Source organism: Amblyraja radiata, chromosome 15 (genome assembly GCF_010909765.2).
Source record: "Amblyraja radiata isolate CabotCenter1 chromosome 15, sAmbRad1.1.pri, whole genome shotgun sequence".
NCBI lineage: Eukaryota > Metazoa > Chordata > Chondrichthyes > Rajiformes > Rajidae > Amblyraja > Amblyraja radiata.
This window is the reverse complement of record NC_045970.1, coordinates 37,583,408-37,602,667: the sequence shown is the minus strand read 5'-3', so window position 1 is coordinate 37,602,667 and position 19,260 is coordinate 37,583,408. Positions and strand designations below refer to the sequence as shown.

Sequence of the window (19,260 nt, the reverse complement as noted above, 5' to 3'; positions counted from 1 at the left end):
AAGCAAGAACCTCCGCCTTAAAAATATCCATTGACGGCCTCCACAGCCATCTGTAGCATTGAATTCCACAATTCACCAGCCTCTGACTAAAGAAATTCCTTCTCATCTCCTTTTTAAAGGTACATCCTTTTATTCTCTTATTACACTCTTCCACTAGTGGAAACATCCTCTCCACATCCATTCCCTCCAGGCCTTTCACTATTCGGTAAACTTCAATGAGGTCCCCGCTTATCCTTCTGAACTCCAGTGAGTACAGGCCCAGTGCTGTCAAACGCTCATCATACGTTAGCCCAACCATTCCTGGGATCATTCTCGTGTACCTCCTCTGGACCCTCTCCCATGCCAGCACATCCCTCCACAGATATGGGGGTCCGAACTGCTCTCAATACTCCAAATGAGGTCTGATCAGTGACTTATACAGCCTCATCTAATATTCCATAGATTTCAAGGTATATTAGATAGTGATGGATTAGCAAGTAAGATGGGGGTCAAGAAAAGAGCGTTCACGTTGCTGCCCTGTTTCCACCAATCTTTCCACCGCCATGCCCAAGATGCCCAAGACGCCATTGTATGCAGATGCTGAGAAGTGTGCTCAGTCTGGCTGAACAATTTCTAATCTTGTGCTGTGGACTTGATAAGAAGCAAGTAAGATGCGAGTTAGGAACAGGATTAGACCACTTGGTCACTTGACTCTCCCACACCAGTTAATAAGGTCAAGGCTAACCTGATTATAACTAATATCCCACAACAATCTTTCACCCTCCTTGCTTACCAAATTCTATATACGCCTGCCTTAAAAATGCACAGAGAGTTTCCTCCACTATCATTTAAAAGCCAAGTAATCTACAACCCCACACATCTGTGGGATGTGGGAGGAAACCTGAGCACCCAGAGGAAACCCACACGGTCACAGGGAGAACGTACAAACTCCACACAGACAGCACCTGTAGTCAGGATCGAACCCGGATCTCAGGCACGGTGAGGCAGCGGCTCTCCCAGCTGCGCCACCGTGCCGCCCATTAGCTCAGTTTCTCTCTCACCAGATGCTGCCTGACCTGCTGAGCATTTCCGACATTTCCTGCTTTTATTTTAAATACATTTCCAGGTACATTCTTCCCCTTCGGATCAAAGGACATACTGTTTTGCTCTTAAAGTTAAAACCGAAGGAATAGTGAAATAATTATCAGTGCACCCTGCTGGCACTGAATAAGGCTGCTTCACTTCACACAGTTCGAAACACACCAGGTCGTCAGTCTGCTAAAACAAGGTCAAATAACGTTCTCTGTTCGAAGACTTGCTATATTTACTCATATAAGGCAACACAGTGGCGCAGTGGTAGAGTTGCTGCCTCACAGCGCCAGAGACCTGGGATGGATCCTGACCCTGGTGCTGTCTGTGGGCGCTGGAGAAATCCCACATGGTCACAGGGAGAACATACAAACTCTGTACAGACAGGATCGAACCCGGGTCTTTGGCGCTGTGAGGCAGCAGCTCTGCCAGTTGTGCCACGGTGCCACTCTCTAATTCTGTGCATCTCTCTCTAACCTAAACTCTCCTTTTCTGTGCATCTCTCTCTAATGTAAACTGGCTATTCCTGCTCATCTCCCTCTAACCCAAACTTTTTCTTTCCGCACATCTCTAACTTAAACTCTCTATTTCTGCATCACCCTCTCCAACTTACTCTATTTCTGCACCACTCTCACTAGCCTCTCTATTCCTATGGGTCTCTCAAAGAGTTTGCTTTGGAGAGAGATGCGCAGAAATGGAGGAAGAGTCTGCACGCTTCTGAAGAATAGTCAATAGACAACAGACAATAGGTGCAGGAGTAGGCCATTTGGCCCTTCGAGCCATCACCGCCATTCAATGTGATCATGGCTGATCATCCCCAATCAGTACCCCGTTCCTGCCTTTTCCCCATATCCCCTGACTCCACTATTTTTAAGAGCCCTGTCTAGCTCTCTCTTGAAAGCTTCCAGAGAACCTGCCTCCATCGCCCTCTGAGGCAGAGAATTCCACAGACTCACCACTCTCTGTGAGAAAGTGTTTCCTCGTCTCTGTTCTAAATGGCTTACTCCTTATTCATAAACTGTGGCCCCTGGTTCTGGAAGAAGGGTGAACACTCAACACGTCGCCCATCCCAGCATCCGCAGTTTCTCGTGCCCATGTCCTGGCCTCCCACTGAGATGCTCCTGATGAGGGTCAACAGGAGCCTTCACCAGAGACCAAACAACAAGCCCGTCAAGGGCTGATGTCTGGTGGGAAACGCAGACGCGGAAACCGGTCAAATTGAACATCTCATATGAGACGGTGCATCTCATATTCAAAGGCTGTACTGTGGTCCATGTTGAAACATAGACAGGCTTCTTCAAAGGAATTTAGATTTGTGGTGGGGAATTATCTAGTGAGCGTGGAAAATATACTTTTAATCAACCTGTCAAGCTTTGGCCTTTTGGGATTCTGGCTGTGAACTGTGCAAAGACCCACAGCGCTCCAGGCCGCTACCTGAGGCAACAGCACGCTCCCATCCGACTCGATCCATCTGCATCAACATCTGGAATGCCACTGTAACAAACCGCATTTGATCCAGCTCTCCCCCCTCTTCCTCTCTACAATGTTTCCTCCTTGACTCCACCAAATTACAGCGCTCTTCATTTCCTCTGCAGCGCACGCATTGGTCCTTCTCTGTATGGTATCAAGAACCAAACCCAGAGTGTGACCCGTACATTCCTCAAACGTCCCCTGGCCCTGGTGCTGTTTCCATGTTCCCTTAAGAAACTGAAGGTCCTATCTTCAGCCCATCGAGTCTATCCCTTAATCAGCACAAAATTACGAGAGCGCATCTGAATTTCCCCCAAGACTGTAGCGACTAGGCCGGTTGAGGAGGTCGGTCTTGATCTCATCGGGACTAACGCGACCGATCGGCGGGTGGAATTTGCCCCCGGTGGGCCACGGTTCTGGAGCTCCGGCAGATCCATTCTCATAGCTGACCTCTGAAGCTGACATTGTGGGCCAGTATCTCAGCTCCTCAGCGTTCATTCCAGTACTGTTGGGCTCCTCTCGGAGACTGTGACCTCTGTTGGTCCAGCAAAACGGATAATCCAGAAAGGCTCTGGAACCTAGGGTGTTAGAAAATCAGCGGTGGACCTGTATAGTCTTTTCGCTGACTGGATAGCACGCAATAAAAAGCTGTTCACTGTACCTCGGTACATGTGACAATAATAAACTAAACTGAACTAAACTATCTGGGAGGAGACTGAAGACCCACACATTCACAGTGAGAACATGCAGGATGTTATTCCTTGCTGTAGGAAGAATTCCAATTCCAATACATTACTTGCTTCTGCATGACAAATAGGCAGCTTCAGACCAGTGATTCCCAACCTGGGGCTATTTCATGGCAAATTTCAGGGGGGGCCACAGAAAAAATTGGGGATTTAGGGGGCCACAGGTTCAATGAAGGGGGCCACTTTTTTCCCGCTAATAATGTCAGGGGGGGGGGCCACAGAAAAATTAAAGAGCCCAAGGGGGCCATGAAAAGGATGGGAACCACTGCTTTAGACCATCATTTAGGTTAGTTTAGTTTAGTTTAGAGATGCAACATGGAAACAGGCCCTACAGCCCACTGAGTCCACGTCGACCAGCCATCGCCCCGTACACTAGCACCATCCTCCACACCAGGCACAAGTTATCGGCTAATTAACTGACAAACCTGCACGTCTTTGGAGTGTAGTAGGAAACTGGAGCACCTGGAGAAAACCCACGTGGTCACAGGGTGAACGTACCATCTCCGTATTCAAACTTCACCTGTCCATGCTCTCCGTAACAAGGAGAACATGGATAGGCAAAGTTTCGGGTTGAGACCTTTCTTGAGACCTGCTGAGTTACTGCAGCACTTTGTGTCATTTTGTGTAATAATCAGCATCTGCAGTCCCTTATTTCAAGTGACTGCGACATCTTGCAGCTTCGAGGGATGGCCGTTCGCAGTTTGAACATCATCTCAATGTTGACCATCACGGCAAGGCCACCAGCATAATAATCAATGACCATTCTCACCCCGGACACTCCCTCTTCTCCCCTCTCCCATCAGGTAAGAGGTACAGAAGTGTGAAAACGCACACCTCCAGGCACTGTTTCTTCCCAGCTGTTATCGGGCAACTGAACCACCCTATCACCTGCCTATCAAACAACCCTCGCCTGGGATTGGCTATTACCTGGCTTGCTTTGTCCTACCCCTCTTCTCTACCACCTCTCTCTCCCCCCCCCCCCCCCCCCACCCCACACACAATCAGTCTGAAGAAGTCTCGACCTGAAACGTCACCTATCCATGTTCTCCAGAGATGCTGCCTGTCCCGGCTGTGTTACTCCAGCACTTTGTGTCTTTGTTTTCATAAACCAGCATCTGCAGTTCCTTTTCTACATTTTCTTCCTCAACTTTGGATAAAAGACTTGTTGGATCTTTCCTGCTACAATTAGGCCTCTGTGAAGGCATCGGGGTTTTCATTGCAACCCATCACTCGGCCTGCATGTGTGACCCTGCTTGTGTTTTAAGTTTTATTTTGTGCTCAAGCATCTCCTGGCAGGGACGTGAGGAATAGCTTTCAAGTGGGCCAGGCCAAGAGGAAGTAATTAAACGTAATCGTTTCTCGGCCACGCCGCTGTCCCCAGCCCCCAGTCCCTCCATCCCACTTCCCACCCTCTCCCCAACTACATCCCCCCCCTCCACCCACAACCCAATCTGACGACCAGAGGCCACCAACTCTGCTTTCAAGGGAAACAGATGACCATCGGCGATTAGATCTCAGCGCACATGTGCTCCAGCCTCCATGAGGCCTGTCGTTTGGCGGCTTGGCCAACAGGCCCACTTGGCAGGGGCCGACCAGACCAGCTGCTTCCTGTTCCAATGCGTCAGTGGGTCACCAAGGGTTTAATATTTTGTAGAGGGGAGGGGCTGCATTGCTGCGTCTCCTGACGTGCAGCTGCTTGTTCACTGATAGCCGTCGAGTCTTCCACCGATACGGACGCAGATAGACGCGTCCCGTGACCGCATTCACCGCACTTCCCTGCATCAGAGATGTAATGCTGAGGCTTTATAAGGTGCTGGTCCCACTGCATTTAGACTATTGTGTAGAAACAAAGATCTTCAGATGCTGGTCTATACCAAAGATAGACACAAAGTGCTGGAGCAACTCAGCGGGTCAGGTAACATCTCTGGAGGAAAAGGTTAGGTGATGTTTCGGGTTGGGACCCTTCTTCAGTCTGAAAGTAGGGGGTTGGGGGGGGGGGAGGGGGCAGGGGGTGGTGCAGAGCTGGAGGTGAGAAAATACCAGGGCCAGTCAGGGCTGGCGAAAAAGGGCCTCAGGCAGGGAGGTGCCTAGTAGGCCCATTGTAGAAACAAAGAATTGCAGATGCTGGTTTATATCAAAAATAGACACAAAGTGCTGGAATAAAGGGCCTGTCCCACTTTCCCGAGTTACTCACGAATTCTCCCGAGTTTTCCCCTTGATTCAAACTCGGAGATGCCAGCCGGAGGTACTCGGGGCTATTTTTTTTTATACTTGTGAACATTTTTCAACATGCTGAAAAGAATTCCCGACTTACCTGATGCCCCGAGTACCTGCGGCTGGCATTACGAGCCGCTACGAAATATCCACGGACTCCTACGGACTTGCTACGGACATTCCCTGAGTTTGAATCAAGGGGAAAACTCGGGAGAATTCGTGAGTAACTCGGGTAAGTGGGCCAGGGGCTTTACTCAGCCGGTCAGGCATCATCTCTGGTGAAAAAGGATGGGTGGCCAAGGATCTGAAGAAGGGTCCCGACCCGAAACGTCACCCATCCTTTTTCTCCAGAGATACTGCCTGGTAAACGCATTGTTGGCTAAGGAAGGTGTGATCTCAAGAGAGACACAATGTGGTAAACTGTGGAACTGGTGAAACAACGAGGGTGGAGGAAGGGAGCAAGGGGGAAGGGGAGGGGAGTGTAAGTAAAAGTTACTTAAAATCAGAGAATTCAACATTCATACCAAGGATAGACACAAAAAGTTGGAGCAACTCAGCGGGTCAAGCAGCATCTCTGAAGAAAATGAATAGGTGTCGGTGGACACCCTTCTTCAAACTGAGAGTCAGGGGAGAGGGAAACGAGAGATATGAAAAGGTACATAAGAACAAATTAATGCTAAAAGACAGATCAAAGCCAGCAATGATGATCAAGGAAAGGTGGAGCCCACAATGGTCCATTGTTGGCTTTGGGGAAGGTGATAACGAGTAATACAGGCAATGATCTCAGCCGGACGACAGTGAAACTACGACACCAACTTATACCACTGGATTGTAAGCTACCCAAGCTGACTGGTACTGCCATTGGTGACACTCTTGTACCTACTTGGCTAACAGCCCCTGATCTCCATGAGGTTGGAAGAGATACTGGTGGACAGTCTTGTCCCGCAACGCTCCAGCCAGCTTGATTTTCTTCCTTGATCTGTGCAGGTTGATGATGTATATGGTGATTGATCCTCGCAGGTAATTGTGGCTGGGGAAAAGGAGCGAGACAGTGGAATTAGTTGCTGCAAAGTGTTTCCTCCACTTTACACTTGAGACTTTACTCCACTTTAGGCCTTAGACTTAACCAGGCCCTTCAGCTCGCCAAATCTGTGCCGATCAGCTTTCACCGCTACCACTATCCTACACGCTAGGAACAATTTACAATTTACAGAGCTGATTATAATATTGGGGGGGGGCAAATGATGGGTGGATACGGGTGAGGGGGGGTGGAGTTGGGGGGGGGGCAAATGATGGGTGGATACAGGTGAGGGGGGGTGGAGGTGGGGGGGGGGGGGGGGGCGGGGGGGAAGGTTGATCGTTAGATGGGCAGACAAAGGCCAGAGCTGAAAAGAAGACAAAAAGGTTATGGGATAAAAAGGGATGAGGCACGGAATGTGAAGCCAGGGGAAGGGATATATATGTCGAAGGAGACAGTGGGAATATAACCATATAACATATAACCATATAACAATTACAGCACGGAAACAGGCCATATCAGCCCTTCTAGTCCGTGCCGAACACTTATTTTCCCCTAGTCCCATCTACCTGCACTCAGACCTAAACTGATAACAGCTGGAATGGGGAAAAAGAGTGGGAGAAACGGGTGCATATCCAGGTGGAACACAGGAAAGAGAGGCGGGAAAAAAATAGCAAGGTATTGTTGGTTAGAAACCTAAAATTGGAGAATTCAATGGTTATACGTTTGTGTTTGTCTAGCTGCCTCTGACTATTGGTATCCATCTCCAATCAACCTTTAGATTTGTTTATTATTGTGGCATGCACCAAGGTAAATGGAAAGCTTTAGTTGTGTGCTAACCAGTCAAAGAAATGACTATAAATGATTACAATCATGACACCCACAATGTACAGATAAAGGATAAAAGGTACAACATTTAGTACAAGATGAAGTCCGATTAAAGATAGTTCGAGGGTTTCCATTGAGGTTGATGGCAGCTCAGGAACACTCTCCAGCTGGGAAGAAACTGCTAAACTGATAACAGCTGGAAGAAACTCTCCCTGAATCCGGAGGTAAGCAATTTCACACTTTAGTTTAGTTTAGTTCAGAGATACAGCACGGAAACAGGCCATTCAGCCCAATGAGTCTAAGGCAGACCAGCAATCCCCACACGCTACACACACGAAGGACAAATTGCAATTTTTACCGAAACCAATTAACCTACAAACCTGTACGTCTTTGGAGTGTGGGAGGAAACCAGAGCACCCAGAGAAAACCCACGCGGTCACAGGGGGAACGTACAAACTCCATACAGACAGCACCCGTGGTCAGGATTGAACCTGGGCCTCTGACGCTGTAAGGCTGCAACTCTACCGCTGCGCCACCGTGCCACCCTTCTGTACCTCGTGCCTGATGGGAGAGGGGAGAAGAGGGAGAGACCCTACACTGAACGCCTGGGGGGCACAAGAGCTGCTCTCGGGTCAGGTGGATAAGCTGTGGGCTTTCCCCTCTGCCATACACTGATCCATGAGTGGCAGCTAACCTCCGGGAGAGCAGGAACGAGCTGTCAACGCTGAGGCTTAGGCAGATCAAGAAAACTTTCAGAGAGCTTCTAAAAAATTAACCTTCACAGAGTATCTGCGGAATTGTTAACAGACCCTAGTCGCGAAATTCCCTCTCTCCCTCTCCTCCACGCACTTTCCCTGATCCAGTTAGCGCGCGTAACCTCCTTATAAATAATAGGAGAACAGTCGGGGAGTTCTAACGGTTGAGGCATTGATGTCGTTTTTTTACTTTGGTACAAATCATGCCTTCACTCGCTCTATTCTGTTATTCGCATGCTGGGCCATTATTGGGACTGAAATCAGACTCCATGACTTATTTAATTGTGGGCTTCACTCCTGTCATCGCCGTGGTCCTAGGTTTCTGATCACAGTTCAAGCTGGAGAGAGAGTTAATACTTTGAAATTGTAAAATTTAACAGCTTAGAGGCACTGCTGCCACGGTAGCTCTTTCAGAGCCTGGATAATGTAAACAGAAAATGCCGCAATGACTTCAATTTAGATTCATGACTTCAAGAGAGAACATGGAACAAAGAAAAGAACCACACAGGAACGAGCCTTTTGGCCCACGATGTCTGTGTCGAGCATTAAGCCAAGCTAAACTAATCCCACCTATACGACCTGCACTTAATCCATCTCCCTCCATTCCATGTGACTATCTAAAAGCCCCTTAAATGTCACTGCATACATAGATAGAGCATAGAGCACAGAAACAGGACCTTCGGCCCACAATGTCTATAATGAACATATTACTAATGTGCTACAATGGTGGAGGTGCTGCCTTACAACTCCAGAGACTTGGGTTTGATCCTGACTACAGGTGCTGTCGGTACGTTGGTCGGAGAGGCAGCTTTTCTCCGGGCTCCAGCTTCGACCCGTCCTCGCGGCCTACCAGCGGGCCTGGAGCGGCGTTTCCTGTCGGGGACTGCCCAGAACCACGGCTTCGGCAGCGGCACAGCGCTGGAGCGCTATCGTGGAGCGGGCGATGCCTTGTCTGGGTCGCCGCGCTGGAGCTCCAATGAGCTGAAGACCGCTGAGGAAAACATCGCGGAGCTGCGGGTTTGAGGAGCGGCCAGCTGCGGGCGGCGGCGCCGAACTTTACACCGGGAGCCTGGGATCTCTAGATGAGATCGCCAGTTGTGGAGCTTCGGAAGCCGCGGCCTCCAGTACGGAAGCGGCCGTTCCAGGGTTCCCAAGCCGCTGCGAGGATTCTCCCGACGCCGGAGCAACATCACCCGGCGAGAACGGCCAGGAACATCGGGCTTCCGTAGAGGCAACTGTGGAGGCCTCAATGGGCCCGACTATGGGTGAACTGGGGTTGGGGACTGGACATTGTGCCTTCCCTCATGGAGGGAGCCATTGTGGGGGGATGTTCTTTATGTTTAATCTCTTATTAATGTTATGTCTGTATTCTTTCTTTATGTGCTGCACTGGCAAGAAGCATTTCACTACACCTAGGTGTATGTGACTAATAAATAACCTATGACTTTGACTTTTGACGTTCGAGTTTGTGCGTTCTACCTGGGACCGATGGGTTTTCTCCAGAGTTACAATTTGTACCAAAGCCAATTAACCTACAAACCTGTATGTCTTTGGAGTGTGGGAGGAAACCAGAGCACCCACGCCACTGCCAACAAGGTCAATTTAGACCTTGAATTTAGACAATTTAGTTTAGTTCACCTTGTTTACTAGTGATCAGCCCGTACACTAACTCGCACTATCCTACACACTAGGAACGATTTCCATTTTTTACCAAAGACAATTAAGGCCCTATCCCACTTTCCTGAGTTACTCACGAACTCTCCCGAGTTTCCCCCTTGATTCGAACTCAGGGAATGTCGGGTAACGTCGGTAGCGAGCCCCTAGAAGTCCATAGATTTTTCGTAGTGGCTCCTAATGCCAGCCGTAGGAACTCGGGACATCAGGTAAGTCGGGACGTTTTTTCAACGTTGAAAAATGTCCACGAGTTAAAATAATAGCCCCGAGTACCTACGAATGGCCATTACCGTAATTCTCCGAGTTCGAATCAAAGGGAAAACTCGGGAGAGTTTGTGAGTAACTCGGGAAAGTGGGACAGGGCCTTTAACCTACAAACCTGTACGTCTTTGGAATGTGGGAGGAGACTGGGGCACCCAGAGAAAACCCATGCGGTCACCGGGAGAACATACAAACTCTGTACAGACAGCACCCGTAGTCAGGAACGAACCCAGTCTCTGGCGCTGTAAGGTAACAACTCTACTGCTGCGCCACCCGTAAACGTATAGGTTGATTTTCCTTTTACAAGCCACCCAATAATCCCCAAACTCCACCCTATCCTAGAACATTATCTATGAGCCCTTCCGTGAATCCAGGTCAGTATTCCACATTTAAACAGTTACTTCAAAACCATGTCAACACATTTCTGCTTAAATGTGCCACATATTATTGCGGGACAAGCAAGCCTATCTATTTTATTTTAGATTAGGACTACGTTTATGTAATCATTCAACCTGCTTCCAATTCACTTTGCTTATGTGCGATTCATTCCTCCTTTCAGCAACTCATCCTCCCACGGTTTGGCTAATTTGCACACAGTGTAAAAATCAGTTTTACTGGGACCATGCCACACTTTATCTCAACGCTCTGCTGGATTTAGCTTCAAAGAAACATATGAGATGATTGTTCCTTTTACAAGTCACCCGATAATCCTCTATCTCCACCCTCCCCTTCCCTGGAACACGATCTTTGAGTCCTTCCGTGAGTCCAGGTCTATTTTCCAGCCTTAAACGCTACCATCAAAAAATATTTAATCCATTCCCTCCAGCTGGGGGTGAAATGGTTCACATTTGTGCCTTCTTACTTACAGTCACTACAGTTCCATGTACAGCAAATGGTCCTCTGCGAGAGGTTGCTGCTATTGATAAGGAATAGATAGTGTAGGCAGTCAAAACCTTTTTCCTTGGATGGAAAAATTAAATACTAGAGGGCATAGTTTTAAGGTGAGAGGAGCAAAGTTTAAAGGACACGCGAGGAGCAAGTCTTTAGCAGAGGGTGGTGGTGGAAGCATATAGAGAGTCATAGTCATACAGCGTGGAAACAGGCCCTTCGGCCCAACTTGCCCGCACTGACCAACATGTCCCATCTACACTTGACCACTTGCCTGGCCTCTATAAGATCACCCCTCAGCCCTCTGCACTCCAGGGAATAAAGAGTCCCACGGTACAAGTTCATTCCAAGAGCTCTCCCGAGTTTAAAAAAAATCAAACTTGTGGTAAGCACGGAGAATGAATGTAGTAGGTACGTCGGAGCTCGGGGACGTCTCTTAGCGGCTCGTAACGCTAACGGCAGGTACTTGGGAAGACTCACTAATGGCAGGTAAGCATGGGAAGACTCGTGAAGATTTTTCAACATGTTGAAAAATGTCCACCAGAGCCTCGAGTACTGACGAGTGGCCATTACCGTAAATCTCTGAGTTAGGGCAAACACGGGAGAGCTCTTGGAATGAACTTGTACCGTGGGACAGGGCTTTTAGGCTGCTCAACCTCGCCCTATTGTTGCCATGCCCTCGAGTCCTGGCAACATCCTCATAAATCTTCTCTGTACCCTTTCCAGCTTGGTTGTAGATAGACAACGTTGTTATTCAATTGCAAACTAGCCTTGAATTCAGCAGCTGTCTCATCACAATATCAGGGACCTCCAATCTTATAGGGATGTTTGGACGTGTTTAGTTTAGTATAGAGATACAGCGCGGAAACAGGCCCGTTGGCCCATCGAGTCCGCGCCGACCAGCGATGCCCGTACACGAACCTGTACACTAGCACCGTCCTACACACTAGGGACAATTTACGATTTTTACCGAAGCCAATTAACCTATAAACCTGTAAGTCTTTGGAGTGTGAGAGGAAACCGGAGCACCCGGAGCATTCCCCCCGTGACCACACGGTTAGAGGGATAATGCATAAACTACGTACAGACAGCACACATAGTCTGGATTGAACCCGCGGTCTCTGGCGCTGTAAGGCAGCAACTCTACCACTGCACCACCGTGCCATCCTTATTCAGCTACAGTTTGGGAAAGCGAGAGTATTTCTTGTGCTCATCTTGACCTGAGATTTCCCATCCGCCTGGTAGGGTGAACGAGGACAGATACAATACACCAAAGGGAAAATGACCACATCTCAGGTGGCTGAAAGACAAACCAGCCAGTGATCAGAAAGAACAGCCATTCTCTTCAATGCTCATCACTTATCAGTGACCGAACTCCCTGATGAAAGTCTTTGGGCTCTTATCACTGTCTTCCACCAGAACAATGGTGGCCACTGTCTCTCTGCCAACATAACAAGAAGACAGCTCCATGTCCTCTGATAGCGGGGGGTTAGCAAGCCAACGACAACACGGATCTCAGCACGGTCTCCGGTGTAATCTAACCCCAGGCCACAACCTTTTGTCCTGGTGGTTCGCTAGCCTTTGATAATATTTTTTCTCGACAGTTGAAAGACGTTGAGTTGGGCGGCTAGTTTCCTACAGATATGAATGACGAGCAGCGGTGGGTTAAAGGGAACTCGCCTTTATGGCCTGGCTTGCCCGCTACAGCGGGGAACTGGGAGAGGGAAGCTGCCAAGCCCGGCCCCTGCTCACCTCCGAAGGCCGGGAACCAGAGAGGAGGATAGAGGGTAGACAAAAGTGCTGGAGAAACTCAGCGGGTGCAGCAGCATCTATGGAGTGAAGGAAATAGGCAACGTTTCGGGCCGAAACCATTCTTCAGACCTTCTTCAGACATTCTTCAGAGGAGGATAGAGGGTGTCGGGAATGGTGGCGGACGCTGGTCAAGGGACGGTAAGAAGAACCGAGGGTCTTGCTTTCTGCGCCTTCAAGGTCGGCTGCAGGAGGCGCCCCCAGGGCATGAAGGTTGAAGATGGCGGGGCGAGGTGAGGACGATGGTTTGTGGAACAAACGGATCGAGGCAACGGTCGCAACAGGCCTTGATGGCCAACTGCAGCTGGGATTGTATAATGGCAGCAAAACCTGGCGACTCTTGCATACGGACTCAGTGAGCGGTTTCTAAGCATTATGTACGGGCCTGAACTGTAGGGAGAGTCTGAGCAGGCTAGGACTTTATTCCTTGGAGCGCAGGAGGATGAGGAGTGACCTTATAGACGTGTATAAGATCATGAGTGGAACAGATAGGTAAATGCACAGAATCTCCTGCCCAGAGTAGGGAAATCGAGAACCAGGAGATGTAGCTTTAAGGTGAGATGGGAAAGATTTAATAGGAACCTGAGGAGTAACTTTTTTTACACAACGGTTGGTATGTGTATGGAACGAGCAGCCAGAAGAGGTAGTTGAGGCAGGTACTATCGCAATGTTTACGAAACATTTAGATAGGTACATGGATAAGATAGGTTTAGAAGGATATGGGTCAAACGCAGTCAGGTGGGACTAGTGTAGATTGGGCAGGTTGGTCTGCATGGGCAAGTTGGGCAGAAGGGCCTATTTCCATGCTGTGTGACTCTATGTACTGAATCGGGAATTGTACTTTTGTTTGGCAATAATCTTAGTGATTTGTGTGCAAAATTGCAAGAATGTCACTGTACCTTGGTACACGTAATATTAAAGGCATCATTGAACCATTGAACTTACTTGCGGGATTGCGTGCAGTGGGCGTAGATCCTCAGCTTGTCCCGGATGACCCGTCCCGGCCGAGGTCTCCTCTGGAGGCCTGCCACTTGGATCATGAGGACTTTGTTTCCCACCAAGCGCTTGTAGAGCAGAGAGAGCCAGTAATCCTGAGGAGGGAAGTGAAGGCAGAGATAGTCAATACAAATAAAGATGGGGCAGTGGTGGTGATGCTGCCCAACAGCGCCAGAGACCAGTGTCTGCTCTCTGTACGGAATTTGTACGTTCTCCCTGGGACTTTATGGGTTTCCTCCAGGTGCTCCGGTTTCCTCCCACATCGCAAAGACATGTGGGTTTGTGTGTTAATTGGCCTCTGTAAATTGTCCCTAACATGTAGGATGCAAAAGTGGGATAACATGATCGGTGTGGACTGAATGGCCTGCTTCCACAGTGTATCTCTAAAACAAAAAAACTAAATGCTGGAAATCTGAAAAAGGAACACAAGAACTCCTCTCATTTGTCCCATATGCCTCTAAATCGTTCCCAACTATGTACCAGTCCAAGTGTATATTAAATGCTTTTATTGTACCTGCCTCACCTCTGGCAGCTCGTTCCATTCACCCACCATCTTCTGATTGGGTATATGGAATGAGCCCCCTCAGATTCCTACTAAGTCTTCCCCCACTCATCTTAAGCCAATGTCCTCTGAATCTTGATCCCCCTATCTCAGGTAAAAGACTCGCTCTATTAATTCTTCTCCTGATTTTATGCATCTCTGTAGAATATCCCTTATTAAGATTCAGGAAACCCCTGCATTTCCTCTCTCCCCCCATCCCCCACCCTAGTCATCCTACCAGTTCCACTGTTGGCATCTATGTATTCCTCTGACTGGTGGTGGTTGTAGGTTGATTGTCAATACTGTAAATAGTCCCACGTGTGTTGGATGTACAAGTGGGATAACATAGAACTGGTGACGGATGGTCAGCATGGGCTCGATGGGCCGAAGGGCCTGTTTCCACGCTGTATCTCTAAACTGCATCTCATCGCTGTCGGGGTGGCTAACTAGGAAACCAGGCTTGAATGGATAGTAAGGTTGAAGAAAGGGTGTCAACAAAGAGTCGGTGTTTCATTGTCAGATGCCCAGAAACGGAACAATGGAATTCTTACTTGCAGCAGCACAACAGATATGTAAATATAGTCCCCTGTAAAAGCCGTAATAAACACCAACAAAACGTTCAGTACATCAAAAATATAGATGGAGCTACTGTCTCACAGTGCCAGAGACTCGGGTGCTGTCTGTATTGAGTTTGCACCTTGTCAATAGACAATAGACAGTAGGTGCAGAAGTAGGCCATTTGGCCCTTCGAGCCTGCACCGCCATACATTGTGATCATGGCTGAGACCGCGTGGGTTTTCCCCTGGTGCTCCGGTTTCCTCCCGCACTCCAAAGGCGTGCAGGTTTGTAGGTTAATTTGGCTTTTGTCAATTGTCCCTAGTGTGTAGGATAGAACAAATATATGGGTGATCGCCGGTCGGCATGGACTCAGTGGGCCGAAGGGCCTATTTCCACACTGTATCCCTTAATTAAAACTAAAGTTACGAATTGTGCAATTGGTGAGAGGGGGCGGGGGCAAGGTGAGGGGGTTGAAACCGAAGTGCAGCAGATAGATTCATCCTCGAGAGAAGTGGCTGTTTGATTTGAGGTTAAGTTACTTAACAGATGATCTTTCTCCAAGCCTGATTCAAATTAAAAAAGTAAAATAAATCATCGTCTTGTTATAACGTGTTCTTTGAAAACAGAAACACTAGCATGCAAAGAGCTACAATGAATTCTATAGTTCTATAAACCTGGTAATGCTCCAACTATTTGAAGCTCCCATAATTCACAGGTAGTTTCCTCACATATAATCCAACCTCAGTTCACCAAATAAACTATAAACACATTCCCACGGTTAATTCTAATTAACATCAAATCCTAACTGGATGTGTGTAAAAGTGTGGTCATAATTAAATGCTTATGAAGCTGGCCATGGTTTTGCAAAAGATGCAATATTCTTGGGTAGGCAGCAAAGTTGCCATATCCATTTCATCTCTTAAATTATAGCATGGTTTGCACATTAGTGCTCCCATACTATTAACCCTTGTGACACAGTGGATTCATTTACACCTTCTCCATCGGCCCCCTGCTAGGTTGTTTGATGCGGAGGTTTGCAACTTAAAACTTGTTTTATTCCTGACTTCTGACGAAAAGTAATAGACCTGAAAGCTTAACTCTGCTGGCCTGCTGAGTCTGGCCAGTGTTTTCTTTCTTCATTCCAGTCGTTTCAATGAGAGCCCCCCTCATTCCATTCCCGTCATTCTAAGGTGGCACAGTGGCGCAGCGGTAGAGTTGCTGCCTTACAGTGCCAGACACCCAGGTTAGATCCTGTCCACGGGTGCTGTCTTTGCGGAGTTGGCATGTTCTCCCTGCATGGGTTTTCTCCAGGAGCTCCGGGCTCCTCCCATATCCCAAAGACGTGCGGGATTGTAGGTTGATTGGCAATTCTGTAAATTGTCCCTGGTATGCAGGATGCAAAAGTGGGATAACAAAGAACTGGTGTATGGGTGATGGATGGTCGGCATGAACAAGTTGGGCCGAAGGGCCTGTTTCCAAACTGTATCTTACTAAACTGCATCTCATCACCGTCCGGGTGGCTAACAAGGCACCCTTGGAAACCAGGATTGGCCAAAAAAAGGTTGTCAGTAAAGAGTGTAAAATATAGAATATATCAAGATGTAGAAACAAGGAACTGCAGATGCTGATTTAAAAAATAGGGTGCAAAGTGCTGGAGTAACTCAGCGGGTCAGGCAGCATCTCTGGACAATATAGTAAGTAACGCTTCAGGTTGGGACCCTTCTTCAGATTAATTGTGGGGGGGCCGAATAAAGCTGGGAGAGAGGAGGGGTAGGACAAAGCAGGGCAGGTAAGAGGTGAACCTTTTAACACAGCCAAAAATATTCAATACAGCACTGGACAGGCTCTTCAGTCCACAGTATCTGAACTTGATACTTAACTAAAGTCAGTACTTTCTAGAAGGACTGCTGAACTCAACACTTTCAAGCACAGCAGATAGACTGTTTCAACTTCTAACCAGTATTCTTTGCCCACCCATTCAAGAGTCAAGAGTGTTTTAGTGTCCTCAGTCGCACTCCATGTTTTAATGTCATATGTCCACATCCATGTTGACCTGATCATAAATAGCCACCAAATACAGCTGCAGCTGCAGAACATCACATACAGCTGATGTCGTTCAGGTACAAGGATTCAAAGACATTATGTATCTAAATAATGTCTTCTCTTCAACAGCTACATTAAACAATCTTCATTCAGTGTAATCTGGGAGGAATGGGATGATTGCATTGGGTTAGTTTATTAATATAAGGATATGGCTTTCATCGGACCAGTGACCAGGGCTTTTGATCTCATTCCCACTTGACTGTGTCCAGGACTAACAATCCAGCTGAGTGAGAGACTGTTTTTGATACTGAATCAATGATCTCAGATAATTTAATTACAAATAAGTTGTTATTTAGACCCACTGCTTTTCAAGCCACTCTCTTTTCTCTTGAAGCTCGGCTACATTTCCTTATCAGTTGTATTTTTGTTTGTTTTCTTTGAATTTAAGATTACTGCAGAAATAAACACTAATTGTTACTGCAAGTCTAACCGATTCTGTTCTCACACGGTTTACTTTCCAGAGGAGATTGTCATGTGGCAGCGTTTAACTCTGCCATTTCATTGCAACAACCCTGAGATAGTGGGAGATGAAGACTGGCCTTTCTAAATAATTCAAACCAAAGTACTGGCGTGGCACAGCGGTAGAGTTGCTGCCTCACAGCGCCAGATACCCGGGTTTGATCCTGTTTACGGCAAAGATCCTATAGCGAACAAGATAGTCCACTCGACGAAAAAGATGTGGTTCGGTCATGGGCAGATTCATGGGTAATTTAAGGCCCCATTTCCGTAACCGTCTTCCGTCCCCGTACCAAAGATCCCATAGGATAATAGTGCGGAGACGGAAGCCGGTTACGGAAACATCCTCGTAAATATAAAAGTTATTTGGTAAAAATCTTCTCCTCATTTTCAGAAATTAAATTTATTAACACAATCCATTCCCCCCCCCCCCCCCCCCCCGCAACGTCGATGACACTGCGAGTCGGGTCGGGTCGGGTCAGGTCCGGTTACGGAAATGGATGAAAAAAAGGCCCACGTTCAGTTCTGTTGCGTACTACATGTCAGCACATTGCATTTAGCAGGAGTGGTCTATCTTGCTCTGCTATAGGATCTTTGGTTTACGGGTGCTGGCTGTACAGAGTTTGTACAATCTCCCCGTGACCATGTGCATTTGCTGCGGGTGCTCCGGTTTCCTCTCACACTCCAAAGATGTACAGGTTTGTAGGTGAATTGGCTTTGGTAAAATTTGTAAATTGTCCCAAGTGTGTAGGGTTGTGTTAGTGTATGGGGTGATCGCGGGTCGGCGTGGACTTGATGTACTAATAGGCTCGTTTCCACGCCATATCTCTAAAGTCTAAAGAACGCACACAATTAGCTTATTAACATGGAAATTTGTCAGATTACTTGCAAGCACAAGAGCACTGACTTCCATGTCCAATGAATTTACCATAGGCCCTTCAGTGCACTGATCGATCTCCCATTCACTCTAGTTCTACGTTATCCCACTTTTGCATCCACTCCCTACACACTTGGGGCAATTTATGGAGGCCAATAATCAATCTGTCAGAAGAAAGGTTTTCCAGATATGCTGCCTGACCCGCTGAGTTACGCCAGCACTTTGTGTCCACTTGTAACAAACAAACCTGCACGTCTTTGGGGATGTGGGAGGAAACCGGAGCACCTGGAGAAAACCCACGTGGTCACAGGGAGAACATGCAAACTCCACGTCAGGATCGAACCCGGGTTTCTTGTGCTGTTAGGCAGCACCCCTACCAGCGCCACTGTGTCGCCCTAAAGCTTGAAGAAGATTGTAGGCAAGAACCAGTTCACAAAAAAGGTTCAAAAAGCAGTATTGCAAAATAAATAACAAAGCACATCAAGTCAATTAAGAAGGATGCTTGAAAACACTTTCGAGACAATATTAACGACTCGCAGAACTCTGTTCACACCAATGACCCAAAAACAAATAGGCTGTGAGTTATGGACTGAGATGCAATGTGCATTCTGAAGTGAAGTGGAGTTCAAAGTGATAAACTCGGCATGAGAAAAATAGATTTGATAAATGCACAAAGTATTTTACCCAGAGTATGGGGAATCAAGAACCAGAGGACATAGGTCTAACGTGAGGGGGGGAGGGGGAAGATTTAATGGGAAACTTGGTGGGGGGGGAAGGGAAACTTTTTTACACAAGGGGTAGTGGGTTTATGGAACAAGCTGCCAGATGAGGAAGTTGAAGCAGGTACTATCATAACATTTAAGAGACATGCGCGTCGATAGGATATGTTTAAAGGGTAACATGCAAAGTGCAGGCTGGTATGACTGGTGTAGAAGGGACATGTTGGTCAGCGTGAACAAGTTGGGCCAAAGGGCCTGTTTCCACGCTGTATTGCAAAT

The 19,260-nt window shown here is 47.7% G+C and overlaps 1 protein-coding gene across 1 annotated transcript in view; it reads right to left on the bottom strand.

Moving 5' to 3' along the window:
• Window positions 1–19,260, bottom strand: part of hpse2 (heparanase 2 (inactive)) — a 168,486-nt gene that overhangs the window by 6,849 nt on the left and 142,377 nt on the right. The window contains exons 10-11 of the mRNA XM_033034070.1: window positions 13,677–13,822; window positions 6,382–6,528 (exon numbers count right to left, since the gene is read on the bottom strand). Of these exons, the coding sequence (XP_032889961.1) occupies window positions 6,382–6,528; window positions 13,677–13,822 (293 nt within the window). The remainder of the gene's footprint in view (window positions 1–6,381; window positions 6,529–13,676; window positions 13,823–19,260) is intronic.